The sequence below is a fragment of the Dufourea novaeangliae genome, unplaced genomic scaffold (assembly GCF_001272555.1).
Source record: "Dufourea novaeangliae isolate 0120121106 unplaced genomic scaffold, ASM127255v1 scaffold130, whole genome shotgun sequence".
NCBI classification, from domain to species: Eukaryota; Metazoa; Arthropoda; class Insecta; order Hymenoptera; family Halictidae; genus Dufourea; species Dufourea novaeangliae.
In genome coordinates, this window is record NW_015374004.1 from 227372 (window position 1) to 245593 (window position 18222).

General features: G+C 34.4%; 3 protein-coding genes across 3 annotated transcripts; 2 read left to right on the top strand and 1 right to left on the bottom strand.

Moving 5' to 3' along the window:
• Positions 1 to 925: 925 nt before the first annotated feature.
• Positions 926 to 4441, bottom strand: LOC107188191 (E3 ubiquitin-protein ligase TM129). The gene is made up of 7 exons (XM_015576445.1): positions 4240 to 4441; positions 3902 to 4163; positions 3633 to 3822; positions 2966 to 3160; positions 2730 to 2878; positions 2299 to 2425; positions 926 to 1469 (listed from the first exon to the last, which is right to left on the bottom strand). Exons 1-6 carry the CDS (start codon positions 4439 to 4441, stop codon positions 2308 to 2310), a joined length of 1116 nt encoding a protein of 371 aa, XP_015431931.1. The 3' UTR covers positions 926 to 1469; positions 2299 to 2307.
• A 1479-nt stretch (positions 4442 to 5920) lies between these two features.
• LOC107188150 (jerky protein homolog-like) lies at positions 5921 to 7204 on the top strand. The gene has a single exon (XM_015576399.1). The coding sequence runs from the start codon at positions 5921 to 5923 to the stop codon at positions 7202 to 7204; it is 1284 nt and encodes a 427-aa protein (XP_015431885.1).
• A 2001-nt stretch (positions 7205 to 9205) lies between these two features.
• On the top strand, positions 9206 to 17564 carry LOC107188171 (WD40 repeat-containing protein SMU1). Its single transcript, XM_015576419.1, has 8 exons — positions 9206 to 9273; positions 9348 to 9414; positions 9491 to 9634; positions 10528 to 10642; positions 10739 to 11381; positions 11439 to 11540; positions 11614 to 11950; positions 17222 to 17564. The coding sequence occupies exons 1-8, from the start codon at positions 9248 to 9250 to the stop codon at positions 17318 to 17320; spliced, it is 1533 nt and encodes a 510-aa protein (XP_015431905.1). The 5' UTR covers positions 9206 to 9247; the 3' UTR covers positions 17321 to 17564.
• The last annotated feature ends 658 nt before the right edge of the window (positions 17565 to 18222 follow it).

Below are 18222 nucleotides of genomic sequence, written 5' to 3' on the forward strand. Positions count from 1 at the left end.
TTGTTTATAATTTTCATATGTTTATTAATAATGCCACGGCGTTGCTGTGTTCCCAATTGTAAGGGAAATTATGATAGCACTTGAAAAGATAGTAATTATATATCTATATTTTTCTTCCCCAAAGATGAGAAATTGCGGCAAAAATAGATGGCTGCTATTCCTCGTAAAAGTTGGACACCAACAAAATATTCTGCCGTTCGCAGTCTGCATTTTGCAGAAAGTGATATTCAAAGGTACCAAGGTTCAAGGTATTCTATCACCCAATGGTGTACTGGAGAATGTTTTGTTGAGATGTCCAAGACTTACAGTGAATGCAGTACCATTCATTTTCCCCATTTCCTCCCCTTCTTACTTTGTAAAACATGTGCTATCACCAAGAAAAGATCCTGTAGAGCGAAATCAAGAAATGATTGAAAGGAATGAAAACTTAGTCCAAGAATTTATTAATTCATAATTAATTAGTAATTTCTCGGATTTAATAAATAATTATGAAGAAAAGCTTGTACTTTCAAACTGTTGGACTACTAAAATAACAAATTCAAAAATTTATTTTTGTATGCTCATATGTAATGATAATTCTGAATTTTTTATTCTAAATACACAGATTGTGATTAGTGACATCATGAAATTACAAGTTTCTCAAGAAAGCAATGAAGTTTCATTCAATGATTTAAAGTGGGTACTGCCTATTGATAAGAAATTATCTAGGTGGTCTGAGCTTGAAAATTTATTACGTAGATACAAAGTATTACAAAGTCTACATTCTACAACTAATATATGTCTTATTGAAAAACATCTTGAGAAATCTCCAGAAGAAGTTAATAAAGCATATATTATTGCAGAATCAATTGAATTTGCATATACCACAAATCTTGAAATAGTAATAGATCAAATAAGACCCAATGAAAACAAGATTGCGCCATGCGCTTACGCGATCATAACCAATCGTCAATATGGCTCAGAGTACCACGTGACCGTGTTGCCCGCTGTCTATATCCATGATCTACCTCAATGTCAACTATCCTACGCAGTTGCGTGCAACTTGCGTAAATGTGTGACATCAAGCGTTGCACTAAATTTGACATTGCAAGTTTGGATGACAGGGCTGTTTAAAAAAAAAACACTGTATCCGTCATTGTACGGTACATATGATTTTCCTTCATTTATCCTTTGTTCATTATTCACCTTAAATGACAAACAAAAAATGACAATAAGTTCAACTTTATTTGTTTCGTCCTTTTCATTTGCTATTCTACGTGATTTCCTTCGATACATGTCCATCTTGCTTGTTTGTAGTACAAGCTCAGCGCTGAGGAGCCAGCGCTATCGGGGGAACTCGACCGGCAGACTCACGTTCTAATTGGTCGGATTTTTCATTAATATCTCGTTAACATAGGCTCGGCTCGGATAACATTTTTGCTAAGGAAAAACTTGTTCCAAGCGCCTTACAAGTTTCCCATTTCAGAGATCTGTAACATTTTTTTTACACCATAATATGCACACACAGAATGTGTATAATTATTTCACCACCCACTACACATAATCTTAAGACTTCCCCCATGCTATAGCTCTCGTATTGTTTTAAACACCTTAGTTTAACAGACATAATTCACATGTTAAAAGTCGTGAATGCAAACATTTGAATACTTTTGTAAGCTACTGGATGTATATAATTTCATTGAACATTTTATATATAGAAATATTACAATCAAATGTTTTAAAAAATCAATTGTTTACGAGTCATCTGCAATTTTTTACTCAGATGTCTGAATACATTCTTGAAGTATTATAGATGTTAGCTATTTCTGTATGTTCTTCATTTCAGATTTGTACAATTTTTAAATACTGTAAACATGAAGTACTCCTCGAGGATTGTCCTTTATGAAGTTTAAAGGATACTTTAAACTTTGTAAAGGACAATCGAATTATATAATAAATAACTATAAAAAAAAATTTAATTGTGTAGCTAATAGGTCTTGCTATACTATTCAATTTTTCCTGTATTTTTGTATATCTTTAATGAAACAGAATGAAATAAAAGAAAAACCAGGTAAATGTTAGGAAATGTATTTTTAATTGCATGCATGTACCTATTTATTAAAGTCTTGCTAAATTTGTGCAGTAAAAAAAATATTGTAATGAAGTCACTTTTATGGATTTTTAGAAAGATTTGAGGAAGTGCATGATACTTAGTGCGTGAATCTTTATTTACTCATGTCTTGTTCATGATTTCCTCAAGATCTATTTACAATTTATGATTAAGAATATATATGATATCATAATTCTGGGACAGAATACCTGTTATATTCAAATAGGTTGTATGAGACATACATCTAAAATACAAAATCGTGCTCTGCATACAGGACAAGTACATTTAGAAGATAACCATGTTTCTGGAGCATTTTCATCTTGCCTTGATGCAAACCTGTAACAACATATTCATAATGAAAATATTATATAAAGTATTTGAAGTGTACCATTGTTTCTATCAATAATAAATATTAACAGCAAACGAAATATCATTAATATTAATAATAACTGTACTACTTATTGTAGGAAACTATGTTTGAAAAATTATATAATTTCAACACAAAACAAATATAAGAACGAATAAGTATTTTTTCTCTCAACTATTTACAAAACCAGGAAGTTTTTTCGAACAAAATATTAACTATAACATGGTCATTTAAATTCATTGAAAAATCTTATTAAATAATATATATATTTACCATTTTGCCATACAATCTGTGCACCACATTGGGCGACAATAACACATCACACAGTCTTCAGAATTACCATTTCCTAAATCACTAGTGCACTGTTTAAATAATTTTATATTTGATGAAGCATGCATACATCCAATACATTGACCTAATTCCTTAAAACGTATATATATAAATGTAATATACTTTGAGAAATAAGATTATAGAACAAAGTAAAAATAAATTTATGTATTAGAACATACATCTGTACTTTCATAAAGTGGATTTTCTTCAATTTGTTCTTTAAAATTATCAATGAATCTATCAAGTAAGGTTTTATGGAATGTGACATTTTGTAATATAGTAATAGGACATAAAACTTTATCTTGTAAATTTTTGAAATCCAAAGCATTTAATCTTATATCAAAAGATTGTGATCCAGTTCTTGTCAATTTTACCTATATAACAAATATTTTTGCAATTAATGAAAATAAAATATTATTACAATGGTATATTACCATGGTGGCCAAACTGCGGCTGTTAAGCTACACATGGCTATTTTAGACTCTTACTGCGGCTCCCATGTACTTACACAATATTTTTTTATAAACTTGACACATACTACATACATGTATGTAATATGATATTTTTGTAAGTTTTTTGTGCAGTGTGATGTACACATAGACTATAAGCATAACTCATAATTTAATACTGTTCCAATAGAAGATGCGACTATAGAATATTTATGATAGGTGATATATGACTCCTATCCGGACAAGGTTTGGCCACCACTGGTATATGATATACTAAATTCCCAATGATTACGCACATATATTGAATATTTTAATTGTAGAATTATCAGATAATAATAAAATATCTGTAGTAACTACTATTTTTAAATAACTTTAGTATAAATTATATAAAAGGTACCTCAATGTTAATAAAATCAATTTCTCCTCTTGTCACAGGTGACATGTCATGAGTATCACTTTTGGTAACTACTAAAACTGTATCATTTTGATGTGCAACTAATATTTTATATAGCGTTACTTTAATTATCCAATTGTCTGTTACTATTACATATAATATATTATTTGTACTCATTACAATTTTACCTATACTGAAATTAAATTTTAGTTGTTTTATATTTCTTCAAATAAAATCATATTTTGAATGAATCTTTTTAATTAAACCACAACCTTCGATACTCAATGTTGATATCAGATGCTACTGTAGTCCAAGTCATATTATTATCATTATTGTTACTGTTACAATAAATTGTAAGATTTTGTACAATAGGATGTTTAATCCAGTTATTCATAGACCACACTAAGATTTTATACAATGTATACAATGGTAGAAGAATTGTACAAGTAAAAAATATTAACCATAAATTATGACAGCCTAACAATAATATTATAGTTTCCACATGTCCAAATAGAATTAAACCAACAGCATAACCTGGATAAGAGTAAAATTTATTTGAGAATGATATAGTCATAATGTTTAAAATCATAAAGAAATGTGATATAGTTACCGAATGGAAGTATGGAATGTGTAAATAATGTAATTATACTTCTTCTTATGTGATATTGTATAAAAAACTCATTTTCACTTCCTAGCCAATTTGAAAATATGTCTTTTATAGTTAACCCAGCTGACACAAATTCTGTAGGAGGATACACAATACATCCTGATATTAAAATATAACACACAGTATAAAATAACAATGCAGACATTTTTTAACAGACGTAGTTCAACCCAGGGGGTTGACCGTAGACACGATCAGACAGACATCATTGGACATCATAGACAATAGACTGTGCGGTCTTGTAGTAGGGATGAAGTCGGCATTAGAAAGAGAGGACAATAACTGGAGTAACTTTCCTCTCTTTCTAATGGGGCTGTTGATGGGGGATTATCCACGGCTGTAGTGGAAACTAGAGATTAGCTCAATGAAATCAGGGACCCCTGAAACATCGTCAAGACGGGGATGCGCCGTAAAAGAGTACAACCGCAAGTGCAAGAAGGACAGACTTATGTGACGGTTTCCGCGCAATCGTGCAGAGTCGGCGTCCCTACGTGATGCTATAGTGGGGGAGATTGTTTCGCCAATCATTCAATGGGCGACGATGGCGCCACTGAACAATCACCGATCACGCTGGCTGTTGACAGACTGGTGACCAATTGTGTTTATTACTCATTTCACTGGCAATAAAATACATCGCTTTTACCCTCAAACGTTCAAACGCGCAAATTTGGTTGCTTGTCGAGTACTGAAATAAATGTTAAACTGACTGTAGTGATGGGCACCATCGACTAAAAACTATCGACTAAGTTGATAGTAACCAACGACTACTTTCAGTAGACTAATTTTTTCAATCGTCGACTACTTGTCCGGAAAAGCTCCTTTCTTTTGCGGATCAGAACGGATATTTTCCAAAGCTGGACAGATTATGTCAGAAAGAAGAAATAGACCATCGTCAAAAAATTTAGATCAACTCATTTTTTAAAATTGTAATGTGGAATAACATAGATCACAATAGCAGGTAATTGTGTAATATTTGTTTAGATGATATTCTTAATATCATATAGCAATATTTATATCTGTCCTAAGAGAAAGACGAAATGACAACATTAACAACTATGAATAAAATTTGGTATGTATAAAAAATTAAATAATCCTATAATTTTAAATACCTGCTATTGTGACAACACTTATTTGATTTTAAAGAATTTTTCCAAGAACTGTGCAAATTACTGCTTATAACCTAATTGATTTTCACAAAAAATTTAGAGCAGTTAATTTTTCAAGTGCCAATATCAAATAGCTTACGAAAAATCGAATATTAGTAATTGTTTAAAAGAACTTGTTTACCACTTATATTTTTGAAATTCTATCTATGAACTAATAAATTTTCAAAACGTAAATATACCAATGGTGCCATGAAAATCTGACTATATAATATTATAATCTATACATAACCACTAAAGCATAATTTCAGTCGACTAAATAGTCGATAGTATGTTGCGACTAAATAATCGTTAGTCGATAGTTTTATTTAATCGATGGTGCCCATCACTACTACATCGAAGTATATGCTCGAAAAATGCGACTTTAGTACCATTGGTGATAAGGGCCAGCAACTTATGACTTCTTATGACTAACCATACTATTCTAATGGGAGTTAACAGGCCGTGATAATATACACCCGAAAATGGTTGATTTGGTAAGAAGAAACGCTGCATCTATGAGTGAATTTGCAGAAAAGAATGAAGAACAGAAGAAACGGCGAAGATTTACAAAACGAATGTATGAAGAACTGGACCGCCGTATGCTGACATGGATTGCAGAAAGAAGGGCACATGGTGATACCCTATCAGATGCTACAATTTTAGAAAAAGCTGCCGAAATAAAAAAGAATACCGCATCATATTCAGATTACAAATTGACCAAATATTGGCTTATGAAATTTAAAAAACGCAACGATGTCAATACAAAACAAAAAGTCCATATTAAACAAGAAGTCCATAGAAAAAGATCTAGTGTTGACAGGAATGAAGCGAAGATATTTATAGAGAATTTTAAAAAATTAATAGAAGGAGAGAAGATAGATGTAGAAAATATTTACAACATGGATGAAAGCCGGCTTCTATGGAAAGCTCTTCCCACACAGATGCTTGCAGACATCAAAGAAAAACACATTAGTGACTATAAAATGCAGAAAAGGAGCAAAAAAAAGAGCATTAGGTGCTATACGAATCACAAAGGGCGCATAAGAATGATATTATGTGCAAATGTATCAGGCACGAATAAAATCACACCCTTAGTAATTAACAAATCCAAGAAACCAAAACCTAAAACCAATGCTCCAATCATTTTGAAATCACAGGCAAATGGCTGCATGAATCAATCATTATTTCTGGATTGGTTCCAGAATCAGTTTAAGCCAAATGTAAGGGCATTCCAAGCACATAAACAAATATTTGGTAAAGTTATTTTATTATTAAACAATTGCAAGGAATATGAAGTTCCAACAGATATGAAAGAAGATTTTGAAATTATGTATGTACCACTGAATACATCATTATTACTACGGCCCATGTATCACAAAGTAACAAAAAAGACTAAGAAAGGTTATCGTCACAAAATGCGACAAAGGATTTTGAGGTATGACGGTGGGTTCAATGAATTTTGTAAGCAGTATAATATTAAAGATTGCATACAAATGTTAGCAGAATCATGGGGAGAAATAACTGCAGAGAATATAAAAAGTGCATGGGAGACAATTATTACAGGACCTGTATCAGATTTTCAAAGAAATAAAGGTGACAAAGAACAAGAAGAAACAGTTGATCGAAAAAATCATGATAAAAATAATATGAATGAATTAACATATTTAGTTCAAAGATTAACACATCATAGTGCAACAGCACCATCTCATATTCAGTCATTTGTAGATGGCATAAAACAATATTTTTTACTTGAAAGGAAGGAATAAAAAATAAGGCCAGGAGAAGACAGAAAAACCAATCTGGACAGCACTTTGGAAAGTATCATGCAAAAGAATTCAGGACACACAGGAATTGCAACAAGTGTATTTAAAATTCATCACCACCTTACTCAGATAAGTACTTGTACACTGGTAAATTTTCAATGTATCTGAATATTAATTACTGATATAATAATTTATGTATGCTATTTGTTATTTAGTGTGATTCTACAGGACCCACGAAGGATAGAAAACAATCACAGTAGGTTTTAGGATAAATTGTTCGGTATAATATGTAATTTTTATAGAAATTATAAATGTATTATAATTATATATGGTTTATTATTCTAAATATTGTACATTTATATAAATTCTACTACTTCACACTACCCTAATGATAGTATTCTAGAAGTACTATACTATTATTTTAAATGCGTCTAATAACATGTGTTTTGTAATTTATCAGAAGTGGTAATCAAAAAATATGAATTGTTAACACTTATTAGTTCTTACATACGTATACTACTGCCTAAAGTTATTGCCTCACTTGTGCACAAAATAACTTTGTTAATATTTATCAAAATTTGTTTAAATGAAAAAGCAATTTGAAGCTAATACTTTCAAAACCTTCTGCTGGGCTCAAACTACGTACAAAAAACTTTGCATTGGTTTCGCAGTCAATTCCATTCTATTCTGTTACACGCTACACTATAAGACTGCAGAACCACTGTAAAGTTCTTTTGTACGTGGTCGACTAAACGTTTTACTAATGACTATACATATTTAATTGGTAATTTCTTGGATTTAATAAATAATTATAAAGAAAAGCTTGTACTTTCAAACTGTTAGACTACTAAAATAACAAATTCAAAAGTTTATGTTTATATGCTCGTATGTAATGATAATTCTGACTTTTTGATTCTAAATACACAGATTGTGATTAGTGACAACATGAAATTACAAGTTTTTCAAGAAAGCAATGAAGTTTCATTCAATGATGTAAAGTGGGTACTGCCTATTGATAAGAAATTATCTAGGTAGTCTGAGCTTGAAAATTTATTACGTAGATACAAAGTATTACAGAGTCCACATTTTACCACTAATATATGTCTTATTGAAGAACATCTTGGGAAATCTCTAGAAGAAGTTAATAAGGCATATATTATTGCAGAATCAATTGAATTTTCTTATACCAAAAATCTTGAAATAGTAATAGACCAAATAAGGCAAATAAAAAATAAAAAAATAGATATAGATAAACATATTTTATGTAAATTAACATATATTAGTATTCAATCAGATGTACATTATTTAGCATTTTCAGATACATGCATTTGTGGTCAAAGTTACCACTGTATTTTGTTAAAATTGTTGTCAATTTTTTCGAATATTTTATTAAATGATTATGTGAAAACTGTAAATAATAAATTGTTCTCTAACAATAGCGAATTACCCTGTTTGGCATCGTACAAATAATTTTGTCTATTTCAGGTTTCTATTAACATATACATACCTTTATCAATTTTTAAATGCTTCAATTTGATTCAAAGATGGTTTTATCATGCTCCACACTTATATTTTCTTGAAACCACTGTAAATATTTCAAACATAATGCATCACAACACTAAACTATTCAGAGTGTCCACAAAATATATACCAAGTAATTATAACACTGAGCACAAAACTCTATTTTTGAAAATAGGACTCCTGAATGCGCCATGAGCGGTGTTGCCACGTTTTTCAGCACGGCTAGTACTAGAGTCGGCTGTGACTAGAGTCGTCTATGGTAGCTAGGAGCATGGTAGGAGGCCCCAGGAGATCCTTCTTCACGTCCCTTTTTCCCCTAGCGGAAGATGAGTTTGCTCGTGAGGGTACATATGTCTATGAATATACCACGTCTGTGGTCAAACATAATAAAATGTATGTGATTGAGGTTGGTGTATTCTGTCTGCAACTTTAAATAAATTTATTGAGAAGAGTTCTTGAAAACATTTCATCGTTTATTCATATAATCACACTTGATATTATTTTTCCTAACGGATCATTCACATAATGTCGATAGAAATTGAATCTGCTGAGTAATTATGTTACGTCTATGAATAGAGTATTTTATATTTATTCTAAATATTCATATTTTAATCTGTATTTTCAGTGTGATTCGTCTAATACAACAGTATCTTAAAGAATCTAATCTTGTAAAAACGTTGCAAACATTACAAGTATGTAATTTTTATTTATATAATATTAATACAATATTTATGATAACAGTAAATGAATGTATTATTACATTAATAGGAAGAAACAGGTGTGTCGCTTAATACAGTGGATAGTGTAGATGGTTTTGTGGCAGACATAAATAATGGACACTGGGATACAGTGTTAAAGGCAATACAGTCATTAAAATTACCAGATAAAAAACTTATCGATTTATATGAACAGGTATGACACCCTGATTATGAAATAAATGTTGGAATAGAGTGATATAAAATTATATAGAACAGAGTGTCTCATTTAACTGAAAACGGAATATCTCAGGGATTGAATAATTGTTTGATATAAAGGAAGACATTACATGATATAAGTAATTTTTCTGTAAGTGTTGTACTAGGGGCACATATCAAAGTAGAGTTAATTTTTTCAAGTGGAAATCTGTATTGTTTTATTCAAAATATGGTAGCATTTGTTGAGGCAAATGCAATGATTTACCACACTAATTAAAAATGTCAATGATTTATAAAGAAGAATTTCAGTTGCATACAAAAGAATAATAGTCAAGATATTAAAAAGTGTCGAAGGAGAATTTTCAAACAGTATATAAACGTGTATTCATAATGATGGTGGGCGTGCTAAAAGATAAAAAAAATCAAAATTACTAATTCTTGTTACTGCAAGTAAAATAGTGGTAAGTGAAAATGAAAATGCATTATTTATGTTTAACTCCTCATATTTGCTACAATATTAGCATTGTTTCTATACCAGGAACATTTGATCAAGAAGGGAACAACATGTTGATAGCCTATTCACATAGGGATCAGCTGACCGCCAACACAAGATCTGTGTTGATCTGACTACTTCGGATCTAATTTATTAGATTTTACTACATGGAATGATATGATGTGGCAGGTTGTTGTATTTGTCTCAACAAATGCTATCATATCATGATATAGGGTTCCATTTAAAGAAATTAACAGAAAAATTATTTATACCATGTAGTGTCCCTCTTTATACCAAATTTTTGTACAAAAATTTTGTTGATAACTTTCATCCTTTGTGAGATACTACACCGTTTCAAATTAAACGGAGCAACTGTATGTCTTATCTGTAATTTATAGGTTGTTTTAGAATTAATTGAGTTAAGAGAACTGGGAGCAGCTAGATCATTATTACGACAAACAGATCCTATGATTATGATGAAACAACAAGAACCTGAAAGATATATTCATTTAGGTGAAGCAAATTAGAATAATAATTTCATCCTACTGTAAAACCTATTTTATAATACATTATTTTTACTAAATAATTATATTATACCGTGTTATACAGAAAATTTACTTGCACGCTCGTATTTTGATCCTCGTGAAGCATATCCTGATGGCAGTACAAAGGAAAAACGAAGAGCTTATATAGCTGCGGCTCTTGCTGGTGAAGTATCAGTAGTACCTTCAAGCAGATTACTTGCACTATTGGGACAAGCATTGAAATGGCAACAACATCAGGGTTTACTTCCACCTGGTACTACAATAGATTTATTTAGAGGAAAAGCAGCTGTACGAGATCAAGAAGATGAAAAATATCCTACGCAACTTTCTAAACAAATTAAATTTGGACAAAAATCTCATGTAGAATGTGCACGTTTTTCACCAGATGGTCAATATTTAGTTACCGGTTCTGTTGATGGATTTATTGAAGTATGGAATTTTACAACTGGTAAAATCAGGAAAGATTTAAAGTATCAAGCTCAAGACAATTTTATGATGATGGAACAAGCAGTTTTGTCAATGGCTTTTAGTCGTGATAGTGAAATGTTAGCTAGTGGTGGACAGGATGGAAAAATAAAAGTATGGAGGGTACAAAGTGGACAGTGCTTAAGGAGATTTGAAAAGGCACATTCAAAAGGTGTTACATGCCTACAATTTAGTAGAGATAATAGTCAGATTCTATCTACATCATTTGATACTACTATAAGGTATGTATAAAAAGTGACTATGTTTTCATTGGTATTGCAGTTTTACTTCTATTGCAGGATACATGGACTTAAATCTGGAAAAACATTAAAAGAATTTCGAGGACATACTTCTTTTGTTAACGAAGTAGTCTTTGCACCAGATGGACATAGTGTAATAAGGTATAGTTCTTATCTAATAGTTAATAATTTTAGTTGAAAAATGTTTAATTAATTTGTTACTTATTTCATTAAGTGCATCATCGGATGGAACTGTAAAGATATGGAGTTTAAAAACAACAGAATGCATTGGCACATATAAATCTTTAGGTGCTGCAGACTTAACAGTAAATAGTATACATCTCTTGCCTCGAAATCCAGAACATTTTGTTGTATGCAATCGCTCAAATACAGTAGTCATCATGAATATGCAAGGTCAAATTGTAAGGTCATTTTCTAGTGGTAAAAGAGAGGGTGGCGACTTCGTGTGTACAGTTGTAAGTCCACGTGGTGAATTTATTTATTGCGTTGGTGAAGATCTTGTACTTTATTGTTTCTCTACATCATCAGGAAAACTTGAAAGAACTCTCAATGTAAGTACCGTTATTTCTACATTTTATGTGACCGTTATTATTTTCCCTTATTTTTCATTGTTTACATTTTTATTCGAAAAGTGACAAGTGCAACAATTAATTAAAAATTAATGTTAATAGTACCTCAAATATCAGGAAACTCGGTTATTTAGTAGGGGTTTTATTTAAAATTTTAATGAGGATAAGAGATAATTAATACACCCTGTTTTTATTGATAAATAAAAACTAATATGGACATGCATAGAATGAGAGATTTGAGGTTTCCATGGCCTGGCATCATATAGTTATTACTGTTGTCAGCTGACCAATTAAAAATGTCTTAAATGGTAATCAATGAACCGGAACATGAGCATGCTCCAGTATATTAGTGCAGCACCACAAGGCACACACTAGTATCAGTGTGTCATTCGATCTCTTGATGAAGCTAGCTGTAATGTTTGCGAAACGTTGGGAGAATAATTCCACCAGGACACTTCTTACACCCAAAAGCTTCAACGGTAATAACTGCATATGTAGAATGAGTTTATTGAAAACAGTTTATACTTCGTGCCAAAATACAGCGCGGTTATAAAATCGGTCAAGCGTAAAAGAACACACATTTCGAGACATTTTGAATTTTCCAAATTCAAAAGATTAGTTAATTAAAGAAAATTCATACAGATTGTTTATTAAAATTAAATACACACACAAAAAAAGTTTGAGACTTGGTTGCCAATCAAATAAATAAGAAAAAGCTTGTCAAAAATTGAGTTTTCAACACAGCTCTTATGGCAGTCTTACGATTTCTTACCGGAAGTATAATCTTTTCTATTCACAAAAGTTAGAAATGCTAACTAAAAACTAGACACTGAAAGTATAAATCCTGAGCTTCTGATAATGAACTAAATCTTGTACCATGCCGAACATTCTAGGAAGATATTTGACAAAGTCCAGGATATGTAGGTTATTGGGACTATGTGGAGGACTTGGCAACGTTGCTGAAGTAAGGTCATACCCGTGAAATACAAATACATTTAACAAATATTTCACTTATTTTGTGTTTTAGTGAATTCTAATTTTCTAAATTATAATGCATGAGAATATAATTAACTTTACATATAAGAATATTGAATATTTACTACGCGGGAAAACTGAACACGCACCACGTATATAGATATGCGTGCGAAAACAACGTTGTCAAACATACCCCAGAAACGAGCATAGTGGAGTTATACGACTAACCAAAATATATTTTTTATTTACAATATAATGATAAATGATCAATGGAAATGTCATTCAATTTCATAGATGTAATTTTTATACATTATTAAAATGTATTAGCGGGTGTTTAATACCAATTATTAATATGATGCTTTATTGACTAAGGAGTCAGGTACGAACTACCTTAAGACAAGAAATCAAAGCGGAGATAACTCGCGTAAGCGACGTTTAATGCCGTACAATGTCCATTCAGATCCAAGATACTTCTGACTTTTTTACTGTTGACAACAACCGACGAAAACTTAAAGTTCTTTCAAATATTAGAAATATAAACAGAATTTTCATTTATAGGTACCTTTGTAATAAAATCGACAGCCTTTTCCGCTTTATTGCATGGCACCTTACAGCTGTAAAACTTATACGTCCCTGTGTCATAAATTTGTGAAATTGTTCATTTTATAGCTGCTTGAAATACATACAGGGTGTTCACGTATGTGTTGCCTCGAAATTTCAGGGTCTTCCTTGAGCTCTACAAAAAAATGTCTTAAGCAAAACTTGAACTATCTTTAAATGTGCACAATTTTCGTAAATAAGATTTTTTTCGGGAATATGAATGTTACCTGTTAGCGTCAACAAGTTTTAAGTGGAGTCGAAGGCGGATGACTGTCGCTCACTGACCGTTGGAGAATTTATGGACTAGGGTTTCTAGAATACGTGCGGTCGTGGAAGAGGGTGCTTGAGACTAAACAGACCTGGCGTTGCATGGTGGCGGAAGACCACGCTGGGTCCTTCGGCTGTCAGCGACGAAGAGGGTTGTTTATGTGAAACAGATGAGTGATAGTTAGAGATGGCAGCAGCCCGACGTTGCATTGCTTTAAAAATAAGGAAATTCTTCCTAGAGAATCTGGCCACGGAGTGGGGAAGGCAGCGATGCCTTTGGCAAGAGGACTGCGAGGGACCGGACGGCACTTACCCCAGAACCTCGAAAGAGCGTAATTCTTTTAAAAATAAGAGGCCTCGGACTAATATTGCTAACATACCTTTTGTTTTTTAAATGATACTGCAGCATTTTTTAAATATTGTTTATTAGCATGATTCATAAGAAATGCAAGGATTATAAATGTGTTGCATAAAACGACACAATTAAAGTATAAAGAGTTAACAGAAGTGATGCAACTGGTGGTTGCACTACCAGCCAGAATTGCCTCCTGGGCTATGAGCATGTAGAAGTTGCGGTTCGGATGGGTCTACAGCCGCGTTCGGAAAAAGAAGGCCAGTACCCTAGTGCGATGCTTTCCATTCCTTAGTTATGGGCATATGGGCAGCAACTGCACGAGAGAGGATCGATCCAAAAGACGCCTCCAGCGCGGAGAGGAAGGGCACATCGTCTGATCCTATTCAAAGGATTCTGCGTGCATGCTATGCCGGGAAAAAGGCTCACAAGCTACCGACCACACTATCGGTAGTAGCAAATGCCAGGTATTCCGGAGTGCATGGGAGGCGGAAAAGGCTAACATTAGAAAATGAGGCTACTGCAGCTAAACCTCAATTACTGCGAGGCAGCGTGAGACCTACGAACCTACCGTTCGGGATCAATAGATCGATCTCGTCGTCGTTTGCGAACAGTACAGCGACATCGACTCGGACACCACATGCTGGGCTGCCGTTTGGACTTGCGGAAGACATTCCATCCAGTCGAGAATGCAAGAAAAATCGCAGGGCTGCGCGTGTACTTGGGTAAAGATGGGGGCATATACATCTTTAGCTGTCATGTCCCACCAAGTGCGTCGATCAGCGAGTTCGAAAATCTGATCGACACATTAATTAACGCGGCGAGAAGCCAAACTTCCTTGATCGTCGTCGGAAACTTCAACGCATGGGCAACCGAGGGGTAGTTGACGGACGAACAAAAGAGCTGAGATCCTACTCGAGTCCTTCACAGTGTTATCCTGCTTAACACAGGAATCTGGTCTATATTCTGCAAAGCAGATAGGTCATCGATAGTCAATATCACCATCGCCAGTGAATGCCTTGTCACCACAGACACCACGTGGTAGGTCTGCGATACATACAGGCCATAATGTGTGAGGTGTGCGGACCTAAGCGCAGAGGCCGGCCATCAAGAACCTCTGTAGTCAGGAGGTGGAAGACGGGAGCGTTCGACGAGGACATGTCCCTAGTAGTAATGGAGGACGAGAGAAAGCTTGTGGGAACACCGGAGGACAAGGCTCACCAGTTGATGGCACACTCCATCAGGGCTTCTGACGTGGTTATGCCTAAAATTCCTGCAAACCGCTAGCGTCCACCGGTCTACTAGTGGAACGACAAGTTGGCGGAACTTCGGAAGAAATGCCAGCGCTCTAAAAAGTTGTGTAAATGCGCAAGGGGAAAACCCCCAACACTAGCAGCTCCTACAGCAGTATAAAGCGGCGAAAAGGAAAGTGGTCTGGGTTAGGTCCAGCCATCTTCATGCGGCCCGGGTCTAAAAAAATTGGATCGGTTGCAAAATCGGGGTAAAAAGCTCCCCGAGTAATGTCGACCCTAGCCTTACGGGCTTTGCGAAAGCTAGTGCACTCGTAAGCCATGCCTTCGACCTTGGTGGAGGTGCCGACCTTCTCTCCTGGGAGACCCTGTGCAAGTAATCACTAATCACTAGGTCCAGCCATTGCCACCTAGGGGCTAGGTCCCCAATAGCGGGGCTTTGTGAAAGATAGTGCGCATGAGCCGTGCCTGTGGCCTTGGAGAGGTACCAAAGCCCCGGAAAGGCCTCCCGGGTGACCATGTTCCAAACTAAACTAAACTATGTCCAGCCATCAAGGCGAGCAAGCATCGAAGCTGGAGGAATTTATGGAGCGAGGTGAATAGCGACCCTTGGGGTAGACCGTGCCGCACGGTCATGGCTAGGCTTAAAGGTTTTATCATGCCGCCGCCGACCTGCTCCGATGTACTGCGCAAGATAGTCGCTACACTATTTCCACGACAACTGGGAGCCACCTGCGGCGCGTAGGAACCAGCATCAAGAAACGAGGAGGACACCATCTGTCATCAACGAGCAGTTGCTTAAGGCCTGTAGGGAGATAAGGGATAGGGAGGTACCTGCGTCCGACGCTATCCCGTACATCGTTTTAATGACAGCGATCAAGGCGCGCCCGGAAATATTTCTAGACGTGTACAATTCCTGTCTGAAGAGCGGCGCTTCCCTTGTAAATCTTTCTCTTCCTTCCCTTCTCTTGGCCTCGCAGATATCTTTACATCCTTGTATTCCTGTTTTTCAATCTTTCCTTTTCTCCATTCCCTCAGGAAATTTTTCTCTTCCATTTCCTTCGCCCTACACTCCTCCACTGAACATTATGTGACTGTTATATCTACTCGTACAAATTTTCATTTACTATTATTTATCTTGTAGTAATAAGAATGAATTAATAATTTTTTTATTTTATCTATCCTTTAATGTGTTGGATGATTAACTATCTGTTAGTCTTGAAATTAGCCGCAGTTCCCAAATGTCGTATTCGGCACCGCTTCGCTTTCTATTTCAAAGTTTGGATTTATATAAACTTCAGTTTTCATCTCATTTAGTTACTAAGGGCCTAAGGTCATTCTGTATATAACTAATGTATAAGCTCCCCGAAAAGATGTATTTTTGCTGAGACCTAAGTCATACATGAGACCCGAGATATCATCAGTATAACTCAATTGTGTAGTAAAGTATACTTAGGTCGTGGTTGTATGCAAGTCTATTGTTGTTAACCTTACAGTATCCGACATACTGCTGAGCAGTCTACGCATGTCTCTGGATATCTGTTTGATAGGCCGAGAGACTTCAACGAGAAATTTTGCTCTGTCTTACAGATGTGCACAGATTTTTAATATTATGTAAAATGAAACAGATTATAATGTTGCATAAGTTAGATGTGGGCGCTCTCAAAGTGATTTAGTTTAAGAATTCGAAAGATGAAATTGTCCATGGTCTGTATTTCATGAAATCCTCTCTTCTGTACAGATAATCATGTTTTTGAATGGTATTTTTTGAGTATTGTAATGTAATTATATTATAATTTTTTGTTCTAGATACACGAAAAAGACGTAATAGGATTGACACATCATCCTCATCAAAACCTTTTATGCTCTTATAGTGAAGATGGGCTTTTAAAATTGTGGAAACCATAAGACTGTGAAAAATACGTATAACTGGGAACATTTCTCAATAGATTTAACATTTATTTTATAAGACAATTCTTTTATATAATAAGTCGTTTTGTTAATTCTTATCGCTCTTAATAATAGAGTATAAGTATTTTCGAAATATAGAAACATCATTTTTATTATATGAAATTTGTGGTACAATGCCTAGATAGCACATGACATTGGTATCCCATTTACCGTAATTTGTATCCTACCGACCGAAACCAGTGACCCCTTAAATTAAACATAGATATGACAAGGAGGTGCCGTAAAAGAGTACAACCGCAAGTGCAAAAAGGACAGACTTATGCGACGGTTTCCGCGCAGTCGAGCAGAGTTGGCTTCCCTACGTTGTTGCTATAGTGGGGGAGATTGTTTCGCCAATCGTTCAATGGGCGACGATGGCGCCACTGAACAATCACCGATACACCCTGGCTGTTGACAGACTGGTGACTAATTGTGTTTATTAATCATTTCACTGGCAGTAAAATACATTGCTTTTACCCTCAAACGTTCAAACGCGCAAATTTGGTTGCTTGTCGAGTACAGAAATAAATGTTACACTGAATGTGGTTCTTTCGTGTAAGTGTGGCATGAGTTTCTATGACGTTATATAAAAAAATAAAAAAGTTAAAAAGTTATAATGAGATACAAACTATTCTTTGTTACTAATTGAAATTTTTTATCAAGAAAATACTTTATTTTGTAGAGAGAATGAAAAAAAGTCTATAGGATCCAATAAAGTTAGAGTACGGCACTGGAATGTCAAAAATCTGAATTGATACTGGCTTTATGAGGTGAAACTTCAGGCAGTTGTTCTAGGCAGTAACGATCGTTGGGGCCCGCACAGCCGGCCCCGACGGCGTCCCCCCCCCCCCCCCCCCGGC

Bases quoted from the DNA above. Each gene is read 5' to 3' on its own strand.
- LOC107188191 (XM_015576445.1), bottom strand. From the start codon at position 4,441: ATGTCTGCATTGTTATTTTATACTGTGTGTTATATTTTAATATCAGGA. The intron at 3,823-3,901 runs GTTGTGGTTTAA...ATTTAATTTCAG, and splicing joins ATCAACATTGAGTATCGAAG to TATAGGTAAAATTGTAATGA. The intron at 2,426-2,729 runs GTAAATATATAT...ATGTTGTTACAG, and splicing joins ACAGATTGTATGGCAAAATG to GTTTGCATCAAGGCAAGATG.
- LOC107188150 (XM_015576399.1), top strand. From the start codon at position 5,921: ATGGTTGATTTGGTAAGAAGAAACGCTGCATCTATGAGTGAATTTGCA.
- LOC107188171 (XM_015576419.1), top strand. From the start codon at position 9,248: ATGTCGATAGAAATTGAATCTGCTGA. The intron at 10,643-10,738 runs GTGAAGCAAATT...CGTGTTATACAG, and splicing joins TGAAAGATATATTCATTTAG to AAAATTTACTTGCACGCTCG. The intron at 11,382-11,438 runs GTATGTATAAAA...CTTCTATTGCAG, and splicing joins TCATTTGATACTACTATAAG to GATACATGGACTTAAATCTG.